The sequence below is a fragment of the Heptranchias perlo genome, chromosome 29 (genome assembly GCF_035084215.1).
Source record: "Heptranchias perlo isolate sHepPer1 chromosome 29, sHepPer1.hap1, whole genome shotgun sequence".
NCBI lineage: Eukaryota > Metazoa > Chordata > Chondrichthyes > Hexanchiformes > Hexanchidae > Heptranchias > Heptranchias perlo.
Window position 1 is genome coordinate 31,887,779 of NC_090353.1, and position 16,179 is coordinate 31,903,957.

At 44.9% G+C, this 16,179-nt stretch overlaps 1 protein-coding gene across 1 annotated transcript; it reads right to left on the reverse strand.

Annotated features, from left to right (window-relative positions):
* Positions 1 to 10,896: 10,896 nt before the first annotated feature.
* LOC137299789 (WAP, Kazal, immunoglobulin, Kunitz and NTR domain-containing protein 1-like) lies at positions 10,897 to 15,958 on the reverse strand. The gene is made up of 2 exons (XM_067968727.1): positions 15,689 to 15,958; positions 10,897 to 12,387 (listed from the first exon to the last, which is right to left on the reverse strand). The coding sequence occupies exons 1-2, from the start codon at positions 15,956 to 15,958 to the stop codon at positions 10,897 to 10,899; spliced, it is 1,761 nt and encodes a 586-aa protein (XP_067824828.1).
* Positions 15,959 to 16,179: the final 221 nt, after the last annotated feature.

Sequence of the window (16,179 nt, forward strand, 5' to 3'; positions counted from 1 at the left end):
TGTGACTCGGTTTACTTTTGTAAACAATTTTACAACACCAAGTTATAGTCCAGCAATTTTATTTTAAATTCACAAGCTTTCGGAGATTTTCTCCTTCCTCAGGCAAATGTTTCAAGATCTCCTTGAAGCCTACGCATTTATACATATTGAACAATAATAAATGGTGTTTACAGACTGCCTCTGCAACTGCCCGTTGCCAAGGCAATCACCGTGTTCAGACAGAGAGGTGTTACCTGCAGAACCTCCGAATACACATTCAATAAAAAAACAAACAGGGAAAAAAAAAGGAGAAAAAAAACACAGAGAGAGGCAGAAACATCCGGAAGGCAGAGAGAGCCAGCAAATGACCCATTATATTAAAAACAGATAACATTTGTTCGCTGGTGGGGTAACGTGTAGCGTGACATGAACCCAAGATCCCGGTTGAGGCCGTCCTCATGGGTGCGGAACTTGGCTATCAATTTCTGCTCGACGATTTTGCGTTGTCGTGTGTCTCGAAGGCCGCCTTGGAGTACGCTTACCCGAAGGTCGGTGGATGAATGTCCATGACTGCTGAAGTGTTCCCCGACTGGGAGGGAACCCTCCTGTTTGGCGATTGTTGCGCGGTGTCCGTTCATCCGTTGTCGCAGCGTCTGCATGGTCTCGCCAATGTACCATGCTCTGGGGCATCCTTTCCTGCAACGTATGAGGTAGACAACGTTGGCTGAGTCACAGGAGTATGAACCATGCACCTGGTGGGTGGTGTCATCTCGTGTGATGGTGGTATCTGTGTCGATGATCTGGCATGTCTTGCAGAGGTTACCGTGGCAGGGTTGTGTGGCGTCGTGGACGCTGTTCTCTTGAAAGCTAGGTAGTTTGCTGCGAACGATGGTCTGTTTGAGGTTGGGTGGCTGTTTAAAGGCGAGTAGTGGAGGTGTGGGGATGGCCATAGCGAGGTGTTTGTCCTCATTGATGACATGTTGAAGGCTGCGGAGAACATGGCGTAGTTTCTCCGCTCCGGGGAAGTACTGGACGACAAAGGGTACTCTGTTGGTTGCGTCCCGTGTTAGTCTCCTGAGGAGGTCTATGCGATTTTTTGCTGTGGCCCGTCGGAACTGTCGATCGATGAGTCGAGCGTCATATCCCGTTCTTACTAGGGCGTCTTTCAGCGTCTGTAGGTGTCCATCGCGTTCCTCCTCGTCTGAGCAGACCCTGTGTATTCGCAGGGCCTGTCCATAGGGGATGGCCTCTTTGACGTGGTTAGGGTGGAAGCTGGAAAAGTGGAGCATCGTGAGGTTGTCCGTGGGCTTGCGGTAGAGTGAGGTGCTGAGGTGCCCGTCTTTGATGGAGATTCGTGTGTCCAAGAAAGAAACTGATTCTGAGGAGTAGTCCATGGTGAGCTTGATGGTGGGATGGAACTTGTTGATGTTATCGTGTAGTCTCTTTAGTGATTCCTTGCCGTGGGTCCATAGAAAGAAAATGTCGTCGATGTATCTGGTGTATAGTGTTGGTTGGAGGTCTTGTGCAGTGAAGAAGTCCTGCTCGAACTTGTGCATGAAAATGTTGGCGTATTGGGTTTACTTTGCAACTGTTCTTGCAACCTCATTGAATCACTCAAATTCAGCCCTCTCTAACAGATCTGAGTTTGTAAGGATCCTTTATGAAGAGTTTAGTTTGTCAATATGAACAATCAGCTCAAATGAGCTGATAGTTTCTGAGGATCGTAATTACAGATGTTTTTATTTAAAGCCTATCTCCCAAAAAGTTATATGCAGCATATAAGCTGTTACAGTACAGCTTTTTACAACAGCAAAGGACCATTCTGGGGCGTGCTCAGCTGTTGCTTTATAGGAAGGTGTATTTTCTTCAAGACCACTTGGAGCCACTTTTTTGAGACAAGGAGAATGTTCTCTGGTGTGAATCCATTAACTGGCTTTTTTGAGCATTCCCGTCACTCCATTGGTGGAATTGCCATGGTTTGGAAATAAAGGGCGGAGCAGAAATGGGGACGAGCTTAACTTAATTTAAACAAATTACACTGAGATTTATACTGCAGTGATATACGATGCAGATAGTTGGCTGGTTTGTGTGAGACACAATGCACCAGTTATGTTCTGTAATTTTAGCTGTTTTTGATTTGTTTACACACACATGGTTGTGACCATTTTGTGAATTGCGAGCAGGAGACTTGGCTGCATGCCACTGACCACTCCATATTGCGCTTTAGTTTCCGTCCCGATGTCTCCTTCTCTGGGTTCTTGTCTAATGTGAATAAAAGTTTGCTCTTGCTTTTGTCTCGTGTGTTTATTCTGGTGCAGTGCACGAGATAAAACCAAGACAAACTTTGTCCTTATCTGTAGGTAAAGTTTATCCACAGATATGAGCTACAAACTAACCGTGGACAAATAAAGGAATGGTCATAACAACCTTCCTGACTGTGATTGAAGCAGCAGTGAGAGGAAGGCTCATTGATACTGATATTATACCTTCAACAATGTGCCAATTCAATTTGTCCAATGAAGATGTAATTGTTACATTAATTTCCAGATAGGTAGCATTATTACTATTGGGACTGCCATTTTCAATATGAATATGCTGCTGATATTATCGATATACTTTCATTCCAATCTGTCAGTTTATTCCTTGTGAGCTCACCTTGATGGCTCAGTTCATAAGTGCACTGCCCTGTTGGAAAGAAAGAACTTGCAAATACATAACGGCTTTCACATCCTCAGGATAGTTCTACCTCTGCAGCCTTGAGTAGCTCTTTAAAGACTCTCAGTCTATACATAAATACAGATTGACTAACTCATCTAATTTCCTTGCCCTTTCTGCTTACCCTTTCAATGTTTTTCCTTTTCAAAGCTTAGGAATTGCTGTTTGACAATATATTTTTTATCCCTCAACAGTCTTGTCTTTTTCAAATATTTTTCTTGCTAAGTCGAAAGTTTGATTAACACGTTCTTATGACATTACTCTGTCCACTATATTAATGGAAGTGTTAGCCCGTTTATTTTGAATAAGGAACGAGATCATGCACAGCTGTAATGCCCTCCATGGTTAAGTATCCGGCCAACACTCACTGTCTAAATTAACATGTGTAGGGCGAGTTATTGGAGGACGATGATGCTCAGTGAACTGTACCTCAGCAAGAGCCTACACTTTTGGAAGGGGAGGGGGGAGAAAATTGGGGTAAAGACAACCTTCCACCCCCTTCTCTGTCTCCTTAATCTCAAGGAGGGTGATGCTCCCCTTTCTTAGCTTCTACAATCCTTTCCTGCAGATCCACCACAGCAAGTGGGTAGAGGAGGAGGAAGATGAGGATAAGGAAGAGCAGCTGGGAAGACATTTCTTTCTTGTCAACTATCACAATGATGAAGATGACAAGGAAGAGGATGATGAGGACCAGGCCACACAGGAGTCCCTGGAGTACGATCCTGCCCTATGTGTCTCTACTCCAACCCTTTCAATGTTTAGCCCCTGCCGCACTTGCTTCCTTACTCCCAGGCCCCAGGTACTTTTACCTGGGACAATTAGAGAGTGTTCGTGAGGATGTGTTACTGAGTGATTCACAGAGCATAAGGATGAGGATGCATCATCTTCCCAACCCAGACTGAGGAGAAGACAGCCTATGGTTTTGGAGTCATGGGACCCTGAACTCATGGGTACTCGCCTGAAAAGAAATATGTCCAAGGAACCTCGTACCTACATGCAGGCTCTGAGGTCATGCTCCGATATTGTATGGCAGCGGACAGGTGTGGCTCTCAAGTCTACAGCTGTCCTTTGCAGCAACATCTCAGAAGCTTTGTCTTTGTTGCAGGAACCAATGGAGCAATTGGCAGGGGCCAGTCAGTGCCTCCACCTCCACAGAAACACAGACTGCAGCTCTGATAGTGGCAGGGGAGAGAATGGAGGGCAGCCTGCATAGTGGCTTCCAAACCATGGCAACTGCGATGTATGCCACTGTCCATCAGGGCTTTCAGGATCAGATAGCTACCATTAGACCAGCCATCCTACTGATGAGTGGGGCCACAGATGCCAGGCCCAGTGGAGTCCACCTGCCTGATATTGATGTCTCTCAGAACAGCAGCACATTCCGGGCCTCCGGTCTTCCCCCTCATACCACCATGCCAGTGGAACAGAGGAGGCGTTACCAGACTGCCCAGGGTCAAGCACTGGGGATTCAGCTCCCTGTCAAGGAGCAAGTTGCCATGAGATGAGGCTACCTCAGTCTCATGGACTCTTTTGTAGAGCATGAGGAGACAACCATCTGCTGCGATCCTAGCCCTCAGATTGCACCTAGAAGAAGCACTAGGACAGGTGACAGAAAGGCACGTGTAGACACAAAGGGAAAGAACGGTGATAAGCAAGAGTGGATTGGCTCATGTACGTGTTGCAATTGACTGTGCACTGACATGGCACCTTGTTATTCATGGAGGTTAGAGTCATACCGGAAAGGGGGCAATTATTTGGTGCTGACACGCTTATGTAGAGACAAAGAGGGCTCGTGTTTTCAGGTTGTAGGTTGGGTAGTAGATTAAGGGAATGTCCCTTTAATGGAAGTGGGGGAGAAGGAGGTAAGGTACTGGTGTCAAAGGTAGACTGTTACATGGAAGAGAAGACATCAGTGATGCTTTGTGTTCTGATGCCCCTTGCAGGAGTCCTCTGAGTGATGGACGTCATGGTGTATATCTCTTGCATGTAGTTCTGACTCCAGTGTAACCAGGGTCTCCTCATCCGCAATGTCAAAGTCCAGCCTTTTGTAAATGGCAAAGTAGGCTACAACTATTGGTGATGCACAATCTGGAGTGTGCTGCAGAGCCCCTCCCGACCTGCCCAACGGTCCTCTCGATTGGCCATCTAATAGCGACATGCGTCTCATTGTAACACTCCTCTGCTGCTGTTCAGGACACTCTCAGTGGCGCCATTGGGCCACTGGAGCCTTTGCCACCCACAAGAGGTCAAAGAAGGCTGGGTTTCGAAGGAACGAAGACATCATGACAGCATATTGGGCTTTTAGCAGAGTTCCTTTAAATTAATTCTAATCCAAAATTCAATAATGAAGGACAATAAACATTAGCACTAATAGATTTAGCACTGACAATTAGCACTGTAAAAAAAAAATGCTTGCATATTATTGTGCGGCAGTCATTGTATTCAGTGAAGAGAGGTTCTGCTGTCCCTGCTACCACCCGGAGATGGCAGTGTAACTCACCATTCATTAATTATACATTCATTCTAAAATCAGGTATAAAGGTTCAGGCGTGATTTACACACTCCTGTATTTATCAGTGGTGAGGACTAATTAGAGCAAACAAAACTGCCCAAATCAATCGGGGGGTTGCCATGCTGGAACTGTACCAGTGCTCCAGTCAGATCGCACCTGGAGGACAGTGTCCACTTTTGGACACCAAGTCACAAGGGAGACATTCAAGTTTGATGAAGAGACACAAGACTGATGCTGAGTGACAGAGGACTGAGTTTATATGGAAAGGCTGGGGAAACTTGGCCTTGAAAACACAGAAGCTAAATCTGGAACATAGAATCATACAGCACAGGAGGAGGCCATTCGGCCCATCGTGCCTGTGCCAGCTCTTTGAAAGAGCTTTCCAATTATTCCCACTCCCCCGCTCTTTCCCCATAGCCCTGCAAATTTCTCCTTTTCATGTATTTATCCAATATCCTTCTGAAAGTTGCTATTGAATCTGCTTCCACTGCCCTTTCAGGCAATGCACTCCAGATCATAACAACTCGCTGCGTAAAACAATTTCATTTCACTACTTCAAGTTAAGCTGTGACAAGGAGCACAGGTTTATACTTACGAAAAGCAGATTTAGGACTGATGTTGAGAAGTTCTTCACAAAGAATCACCCAACACCTAGAATGGATGATGGATGTGAATCATTTAAGATTGGACTCAGTGATGGGGCTTGGTTGCAGGTTTGTTGTGAATGGCAGCACCAAATGACCTTCCCCCATCCGTGTCTGTCTTGCTAAGTCTCGAGGTACCGTGATTGTCCTCAGTGCCATTTTGGGCCAGGGTGGGAGAAGTTAGCCAGGAGTCCCAATTCCGGTCACTATTCAGTGACCCCCCCCCCGCTGGACTTGCACGGGTAGATGTCGGGTGAGGACAAATAACTTGCCGACAGTGACTGTCTTTAGCCCCTGGATGAAGAACGGCCATTATGTTGAGGTACTGGAGCACAGCGTCTGCCTGTGAACCCCTAACCCAGCACGAGTCGCTGTGTCTTCAGAGAATGTAGAATAAGAGGAGCAAAAATGTTGTTTTTAACATGACACAGTGAAAGGGATAATCAGTTGACTATCAAGGAATTGTCACAGATTTAACAAATATCAAACATAAGCCTTTATATATTTATCACCGTTTAATTGTAATATCTAATCCTTGCTGCCCTCTCCTCTCCCTTCTCCCGCACACAAACACATTCCCTCATTTTTTTTTCCTCTCTCCAGCAGAGGACAGACAGTTAACACACTCCATTGGCTTCTGTCAGTGCCATTCTTAAACTGGTCCCCAGGGGCTCTGTGAGAGGGACGTGGATTGACTGCTCCTCTGCCTGTCAAACCCCCTCACCCTGCAAACTCAGTTGAGATGAGTAGAGTTTTGGATCGATTGGTGTAATCCTGCACCTTGCCATTGGGTGGCACAGCACTCTGGTATAACTGCCATGCCTGCAAGGAATGGACACGTTTCGAAGTTTGTATTTTCCTCAATATTCCGACCCTGCTCCAATTTTCTCCACCTCCCCTGAAGGTGCTGATTCTTCCCGGGGTAAAGTTTAACAGGCATTTGCAGCCGCTGGTACCTCAACTAGGTGGTTATTGTGTCGGTGGTAACACTTTCGCCTCTGAGGTAAAAGTTTGTGGGTTAAGTCCCACTCCAGAGACTTGAGCACAAAATCTAGGCTGACACTCCCAGTGCAGGACTGAGGGAGTGCTGCACTGCTGGAGATGCCTTCCTTCGGATAAGATGTTAAACCAAGGCCCCGTCTGCCCTCTCAGGTGGATGTAAGAGATCCCATGGCACTATTTTGAAGACCAACCAACATCACTAAAACAGATTATCTGATCATTAGCAGATTGCTGTATGGTCCAACAGGTAGGTTTTGAAAAAAGCATCTAAAGGCAGAAGGAGCGAGGCAGGGTGATACAGTGACCATCAGGCCGAGACAGCTGAAAGCTCTGTCGCAGATGGTCGAAAGAGGAAGGGTGCACGGGAGGCCGGAGAGTGAACTCAGGGGAGGGCGTAAGGGTTAAGGAGGTCACAGAGGCAAGATGTGGGGGACGTCATGGAAGGACTTGTAGGTGAGGATGAGGATTTTGAAATTGATGCATTGAGGAATAAGGAGCCAATTTGTGCTAGTATCATGTACAAAACAAGGAATGGATCAATACACTACATTGAGGGTAATCTACAAAACAAGGACTGGATCAATACACTACATCGAGTGTCATATAAAAAATAAGGAATGGATCAATACACTACATCGAGTACCATATACAAAACAAGGAATGGATCAATACACTACATCGAGTGTCATGTACAAAACATGGAATGGATCAATACACTACATCGAGTATCATGTACAAAACATGGAATGGATCAATACACTACATCGAGTGTCATATACAAAACATGGAATGGATCAATACACTACATCGAGTGTCATATACAAAACATGGAATGGTTCATTACACGTTGCATAGACTAGGCTTATATTCCCTTGAATATAGACGATTAAGGGATGATGTAATTGAGGTGTTTAAGATGATTAAGGTGTTGATAGGATAGATAGAGAGAAACTATTTCTTCTGGTGGGAGAGTCCAGAACAAGGGGGCATGACCTTAAAATTAGAACAAGGCCATTCAGGGGTGATGTCAGGAAGCATGTCTTCACACAAAGGGTAGTGGAAATCTAGAACTCTCTCCCTCGAAAAACTGTTGAGTCTGGGGATCAATTGAAAATTTTAAAACTGAGATTGATAGATTTTTGTTAAGCAAGGGTATTAAGGGTTACGGAACCAAGGCGGGTAGATGGAGCTAAGATACATATCAGTCATGATCTTAATTGAATAACGGAACAGGCTCAAGGGGCTGAATGGCCTACTGCTGTTCCTATGTTCTTACACTACATCGAGCATCATATGCAAAACATGGAATGAATCAGTACACTATGTCAAATGTCATATACAAAACATGGAATGAATCAATACACTGCATTAAGTCATTCAAAACATGGAATGGATCAATATACTGCCTCATGTATCATACAAAACATGGAGCGGATAATTGCACTATATCAAGTATCTGATGCAAAGCATGAAATACATTAATAAATTACAGCAGATACAAAAAAAATCTTTGATTTTCTTCTCAGGAATATCAAGGACCATTTGATTCAAGATGTGTTCAGCTGCAAGGAACGTTCTGTATTTATACATGTGACAATGTTGCAGTCAAGCTGCAGATATAATTATTTTAAGATTCTGAACATAATGCATTTTATTCCTTCGAGACATACTTCAAAGGCCAAGTCTGAATATCCCACGCCAGATCATTTGTCACATGTAAATTTCTATGACAGGACACTACCAAGGTTGAAAAGAATGAAAGAAAAGCAGAGATAAATCAGGAACTAGTGATTAGACGATGCCAACTCGAGTTTTAAAAGCCTGTAGATTGCAGGAGGAAGGAAAGACTGAGGGAGTGTTTCACAGTTTTGAGGCTCTGGGAAAGAATTAGAATGGATGGGTTTTGATTTCGATACAACGAAGACACAGGGAGGAGAAAGCGCATGTAGGGCAAGTGTATGTCGGAGCTAAAGAGGAACAGGAGAGGAAAGGTCAGACGTGTTAGTGTTGAGAGAGGCAAGAAAGGTTGCAACAGGGAGGGTAGAAGTAAGATGTTTTATCTTCTATCCTGACCATTAGCGCAAGAACCAGGCTAACCCTTGCGGTGGTGAGAACCACTGACTGGAAAGGGCTGTCAAAGACAAGGTTGGAAAAACCTATGAGGATCAAGTCAAAACAATACCCAGGATTTCCAAACCAAACCAAATCGGAACCTTCCGTGAATGTTACAGCATCGAAACAGACCATTTGTCCCATCGTGTCTGTACTGGTGACCACCCCCCTGCCCCTCCCCCCCCTGCCAGTCCCCCACCCCTCCACACACACACGACCCACCCGGTCTAATCACAGGTCTCCTGCTCACTCCTCATATCCTTTTTGGCTCAGATTATAATTTCCTAAAACTAAGGTGTAAATCATACATGTGTGAGCCATGTCTAATATCCAACAATGCTCAATACGATCTTGGATCAAGTCTCAAAATGCTGCCTGTGTGGGCCTGAACTGAAAGTCTGTGCATATATAATCAATGTCACTCAACCTAGAACCCAACTTGCTCCCTCATAAAAGAAATCGGTGAAGCAGGTGTACAAATATTTTCAAGCTCAGTCTTCAAAACGACTTTTGAACAGAGAATATTTCATTGTTCGAAAGCAGCATTTTTGCCCCCACTTGCCTCATCCTCTCCTGAAGGTGCAGACTCTCAGCTGAAAAATGGAGCAATATTTTTACAGAAATGAAAATAGATTTATTGGTTGGTGGGAATATAGATTCTCCCTATAATAAATCTAACCACACACGCGAGGGGGACCCTTCCTGGTCGCCATTGAGTTTGCACAGAGCATTGCAATGGATAGTTAGAGCAGATAAATGTTAATCAGTGACCTCTCTCAATGGCTTGGTGTAGTGTTGCCCAATAGAAATCGCTGACTAGCCACAGGTGTGGCTTCGGGGAACACCGTTTTAGCCATAGGCATTAACTTTAGTAGAAAATGGCTTACACACACTCACACAATGCAGGTAAATGTACTTCACGTGTGTACATTTATTAACAAACATCGACTGCCATTTAGTAACCAAAGAAGTAAAGTACTCACAATGATCGACAAACACACTAAAAGGTTAAAGTTCACAGGCACACGCCATGCGTATATGAGTATTGAGATCACTCGCCCAACGACGGTGTCCATTACTCATTTCTTATTTACTAATCAGAAATGCAATTAGCCACATCTCGATTCCCAATTAGCCACATGCGGCGAGCGGTTAACGTATTGGGCAACACTGCCGTAGTTGGTGAGTGCACTGCCTGGTGTAGTACTGAGCAGTACACAGGAGGAAGTGGCCAGCTACAGTCCTCTGGTCAGTGCTCAGCTATTTGATCTTAGCTGGGCCTTCAGTTGGGATGCCACAATTAGCTTCAGCATTCCTGGGCTAGGGAGGTACAAAAATCAGCCACTGTCTACTGGAAAGTGCACCTGGCCATCAGGTGAGGACAACGTCAGATTCAACTGCGATGCCCTCCGTGGTAAAATAGCATACTGTCACGCATGAAGAATGGCCAGTGAGGTGAGGAACTGGATGGCTGCTAGTATGTAGCCCAGTGAGAGTCAGCGTTTCAGGAGAAGAAGGAGGTAAATTGAATATTAAAACAAATTATCAGCAAAAAAAAAGGACTGAGCTCTCCTGTAAATCTCATACCTACACCCTCTCACTCTCTGGGCTCCTCTGTAAATGACGATCTCTCCTTGCCTGTCTTTGATATATTCTGTGCTTTGATATAGATTAGAGGTCGAGCAACTTAAAGTTCCGCAAATCAGCTCAGAAGGGACAAACCAGGTTTAAAAAAAATAACAATATTATACAGCTCTTATAAAACCAGCATTGTGGACATGGATTGAATTGTTTGTACATTTTCTGGGACACAGTGTCAAGAAATTCACAGAAATACAAGAGTTCTCATGAAATACCAAATCTTGCATTCTAGATGTAAAAGTATGTCCTATCAGGATCTTTCTTGATAGAATTATCTGTGGGTCATTCAGTTTAATCCTGAAAGCGATGCAAGAGTTCACAGGTCTTTGTCTCAATGATTTCGTACATTTTTTTAATGCGCTTGTCACTTACAGTCCGCACGTAGCTCTCAGCATCCAACACTGCCATTCCATCATGGACGTCGCCCATTATAAGGAGGGGCCCGTCTGTCAGGGTTATGTTTGGACAGGGGCAGTTCCAGTCCATGTTTATCATTATCACCTCCAAATGCTTGAAGTCAAAAAACTTAAGCCCCATTTTCTCGTCCTTTAGCACCTCGTCCAGTGTAAATCTGGCAACTCCAGAATCTTGTTCCTCAACGATCTCCGTCACCCTTCCCACAATAACGTAGTCACTTCTGCAGAAGCTGGGAACGATCTTGTGACGAGGCTTGCAGGCTTTGCACAGTTGGTTTTTAGGAAAAGGACAGGTTTCCTCACACACCTCCTTGCTCTCAAAATTATTCTTGTTCCCCTCACAGCCGCCGTAAACAAAAGCGTGGCATTGCTTCATCAGGGAGTTGTAAGCCCACCGAGCCTCCCACATCTTGCAGGGACCCTGCACCGCGGGGAAAGTGCAGATATTGACTGTCTCATTGATACAAGCCAACCTGCACTCTTCATACGTCTCAAACCGGTTCTTGCTCCCGTCACAGCCTCCAAACATGAATGTTGAGCACGTGCCCTTCTTATGGTCATAGAACCATCTAACATGTTGGCGGCCACATTCCCTCTTGTCCGGATCTTTGAAGCACTCTCCAGATGGTAAAGGCTTGGTCTTGCTGGGTGTGCTCTCTCCTGAATGTTCTCGTTTGATGACTGATAATGGGAAGTCTGCTCTGAGAAGCCCGGCTGCATTCCTTGCAGTGCACGTGTAGATCCCTGCATCCTCCTGCTGGGCGTTGTAAATAACTAGCTGACCGATGTTGGTGACCACCACGTTAGCGTACATTTGATCAGGTCTCATGATGATATTTTCGTGGTAGTCGCTCTGTTTCTCCCATGTGATGTCTGGCCTAGGACGCCCACTGACGTCACAGTGAAAGCTCACCGTGCCTCCAATATAGACGGACTGGTGGAACGGGTTCGTGTAGAGAGCTGGAGGGATGGAGTCTTCCAATGAGGTTGTTGAGATTGGGTTTATAGTGGTTTCCAAAGGCTGTGGGCTGGTGTTGGGCCAGGTGATGTGATACCTGCAAGTCACAACGGTCAAGCTAATGCCTCTGATGCAGGCCTCTGCATCCATGTAACATTTGTTGTAGTAGGTCAAGCCGTCCGAGGCACAGGTGAAATTCGGCTCCTTCTCGCACCTGTCCTTGCACTTACAGACGGGCTGCCCGTCCCAGATATCGCACTCCGAACCTTGCTGAGTGCACACGATCCTCTCACACGTCGCCTCTTTGGGAAGGTCCAAGGACGCTAAGCTGCCATCTGCAAACCTTGCTGCCACACAGCTCTTCAGGCCACACACGTTCGTGCAGCATTTCTCAAAGTTCTGACAATCCTGAAATCACAATGGACACAACAGTTACTTCAATGGGAACGGGCTGATTACCGATCTCTGATAGGTTCCTAACCTTGCTTTTTAATAAGGCACTTCATTGATCTACTGAAATCAACATACAAATCAAAAGCACCGCACGTTGTTTGACTATCTACACTAGTTTCAACGATGTTGTCAACATTATTTAAGCCACAAGAGGGTGGAATTTCCTGTGTATTTACACCCAGAGACACATTGCAATTGGGCAGTAGCACGCAGAGTAAAAGGTCGAGGAAACTCGGGCACAAGTGCATTACACCTGAATTTCCTCGCTCTTTCACACCCATCAATGATCCCTGCACCTGAACATATCTCAGCTCATTATATTGGCTCCGCCCCTAGGCTAAAAAGCTGTACACACGGATTTCTTGCAGTTACACTGGTTCAAAATGAAACACCACCCACTGTTTGAATATATCTACAATAGTTTCATCTTCTGAACATTATTTCATTCCTATTTCCCCCAATGACTGGGCGCAATAAATCACTGCCCCTTGTAGTTCCGAGCCACAGATACCAGGAAGCCCCTGGGTTAGATCCTCAGTCAGTGCATTAGTTGGGAGACTACAATCGGCTTCACTTAAGGAAGGGGGAAAGAAAATCACAGGGACAGGAGTAGGCTATTCAGCCCCTCGAGCCTGTTACGCCAGTCAATTAGATCATGGCTGATTTGTACCTCAAACTCCATTTACCTGCCTTAGCTCTACATCCCTTGATACCCTTACCTAACAAAAATCTACCGATCTCAGTCTTGAAGGCTTCAGTTGATCCCCAGCATCCACAGCCTTTTGGGGGGAGAGAATTCCAGGTTTCTACTGCCCTTTGTGTGAAAAAGTATTTCCTGATTTCCCTCCTAAATGGCCTAGCTTTAATGTTAAGATTATGTCCCCTCGTTCTTGATTCCCCTATCAGAAGAAATAGTTTCTCTGTATCTATCCTATCAAATCCTTTTAACATTTTAAACACCTAGATCATATCATTCCTCAATCTTCTATAATTTGACGTCCCTAGGAACTTCGCAATCAATGAATTACTTTTTAAGTGTCGATGCCATTGTTTTGTAGGCAAACGTGGCAGCATGTTTTCACACAGCAAGTTCGAACAAAATTAACCCTAATCAATTTCGTCCATTAAACTTCAAGTGAGCTGCAAATTAGACACGTGTCCAACAACTGAAAAGGTGGCGGAAGCAGACTCAATAGCAACTTTCAAAAGGGAATTAGATATATACTTGAAAAGGAGAAATTTGCAGGGTTATGGGCAAAGAGCAGAGGAGTGGGACTAATTGGATAGCTCTTTCAAAGAGAGACACAATGGGCTGAATGGCCTCCTTCTGTGCTTTTTGATTCTAACTCCCTCAGTACCGAGTTAATCAAGCTGTCATTTCCACATTATTAAAGATATCGGGTATGGAATCTCTCTGTTACACAGTTAAGTGGAATCATCGATGACCCAAGTCAACAATTTAATGCTGGAAAACAATGACAGAAATTCTAGTCCTTCAATCTTCCCGGCTGTGCAAACATCCACTCGCTACACACCAGCGTCACAGGATACTAACAGATGTACAGAGGAAAGCCAAAGCTGTTTAAGCAGCATAATCAAAACGAATGATCTGGATCTGTGTTTTGTGGAGAAATGGTGGGGTAGATGTTTCGTCTTCATGGCCTGGACGGTAACCTGGCAAAGCCTTTCTAGAACCTACCCGGTTTTCATCCCTTTGATTTTAATGGCTTCTATAAAGTGGGAGGGGGTGGGTGCTATTCGCTCCGCCAGGTTATCACCCAGGCAGTGAAGGTGAAAATCACATCCCATACGTTCACGATTTCGTTATGCATGACACACAACAACAACGACAACTTGCCTTTAAATAGCGCCTTTAACATAGTAAAATGTCCCCAAGGCGCTTCACAGAAGCGTAATCAGACAAAATATGACACAGACAAAATATCTTCCCCTCCAGTGACTTTGAACCACAGATCACATGAGCTGAAAGCTGGTAAATTTGTTGCCCCATCAACTCTTTCCTGATATTACATTTTAATCGGACTGGACAGCGATATTAAGCTGGCGGTATAACTCGGGTCCAAGTCGCTGTAAGCGCAAAAGAGTCTCAAACTGCCTTCAGTTCTGATGAAAGGCACACTCTCAAAACTTGTGTCTTTTTCTCTTTCCAGATGCCGTTTGTTCCCCAGCAATTTCCTCCCTTTATTTCAGATTCCCAGCGTTTGCAAGTTTCCTTTAATCAAACTCGGTATATGTAATATCACTGCACCCTTTGACCAGAGAAGATTAGATCCCTACGGTCAGTCAGCTGTGGTTCAGTGGTCAACACCATCGCCTGTGAATCAGAAGGTTGTGGGATCAAGCCCCACTCCAGGGACTTGAGCACAAAGCCTAGGCTGACATCTCCAGTGCAGTACTGAGGGAGTGCTGCACTGTTGGAAATGACGTCTTTTGGATGAGACGTTAAATCGAGGCCCAGTCTGCCCTCTCAGTTGGACGTAAAAGATCGCATGGTACTATTTCGAAGAAAAGCAAGGGAGTTCTCCCTGGTCAATATTCATCCCTGAACCAAAATCACTAAAACAGATTATCTGGTCGTTATCACATTGCTGTTTGTGGGAGCTTGCTGTGCGCAAATTGGCTGCTGCGTTTCCTACATTACAACAGTGACTACCCTTCAAAAGTGCTTCATTGGCTGTAAAGTGCTTTGCGACGTCCTGAAGGCGCGATATAAATTAAAGTCTTTCTTTCTTTTCCGTGACTTGTCCCATATTCTAAGCACAACATTGGTAATAATATTCAAAAAGACCGAGTTCTATTATTACTGAGCAGCAAGAAATTCCACTGACCGAAACTGGATAGCTCTGTCACACCTGGCATTGCTCAGTACACGTTAATGTAATCGGTAAATTGCTCAGAAAGCGCAAGGATCTAAACTGGAAGCTTACTGCAGAGCTGTATCTAATGTGTGGCAGATCAGATAAAAACTCTTCCGTTTCGACAAAGTGCCCTTATTCAAACTGAGTTGCACAAAAGCGAAAATTAATAAACGACAATTTTCAAGCAGACATCTCCTCTTTAAACATTGAAGGAAGCCAAGCTGAGAGAGACGACTGTTTGACGCTGAAATTTATGCTGAAAAGCACTTTAGAAAAGGATTCTGCAGCCTTACAAACAAGCAATGGCTTATACTGCACTGCTTAGATCGCAGTAATCTGTTAGGATAGATGTATATTACAGCACTTGTACATTCTACCTCATCAACGTTGCATTCCCTCTCGCAGGTGCTCTGTGCGTCCACCCACAGTCCTGGATTGAGATGATTTGGGCAGGCGCTGGGGTGGGAGAGCTTTCCTCGGGGGAGACCAGTGCCCTGAGTCAGACCCAACAAAGATAACAACGCCAGCACGGTCACCAGAGTCCTGGGCTGAATTCCGAATCTCCTGGTTTTCCTCACAAGCATCAATCCCGATCCACTTCTGCTGCACACCAAGAAATAAACACATCCACGCAAAAACCCCGGCATTTTTATGCCCAGTGCAAAAAGGTCCCCCAAACTGTGTTCTAACTTTTTAAAAAAGTTTACTAAGTGAGTGGAAAGTCAGCAATCAGGCAGTTAAAAAAGGCTGTTCATTGGGTAATGAGGCATAGAGGACAGTCTGTAACCCGAGTAGTGTCCATTGAAATGGTATAAAGTGGAAGTGTCAGTGTGAAACTTTTTGACCCAAACCTTTTAGCCTGACAGTC

Coding starts and splice junctions, on each gene's coding strand:
- LOC137299789 (XM_067968727.1), bottom strand. CDS start 15,958: ATGCCGGGGTTTTTGCGTGGATGTGTTTATTTCTTGGTGTGCAGCAGA. Junction 12,388..15,688: donor GGGAATGCAACGTTGATGAG/GTAGAATGTACA, acceptor TTGTGATTTCAG/GATTGTCAGAACTTTGAGAA.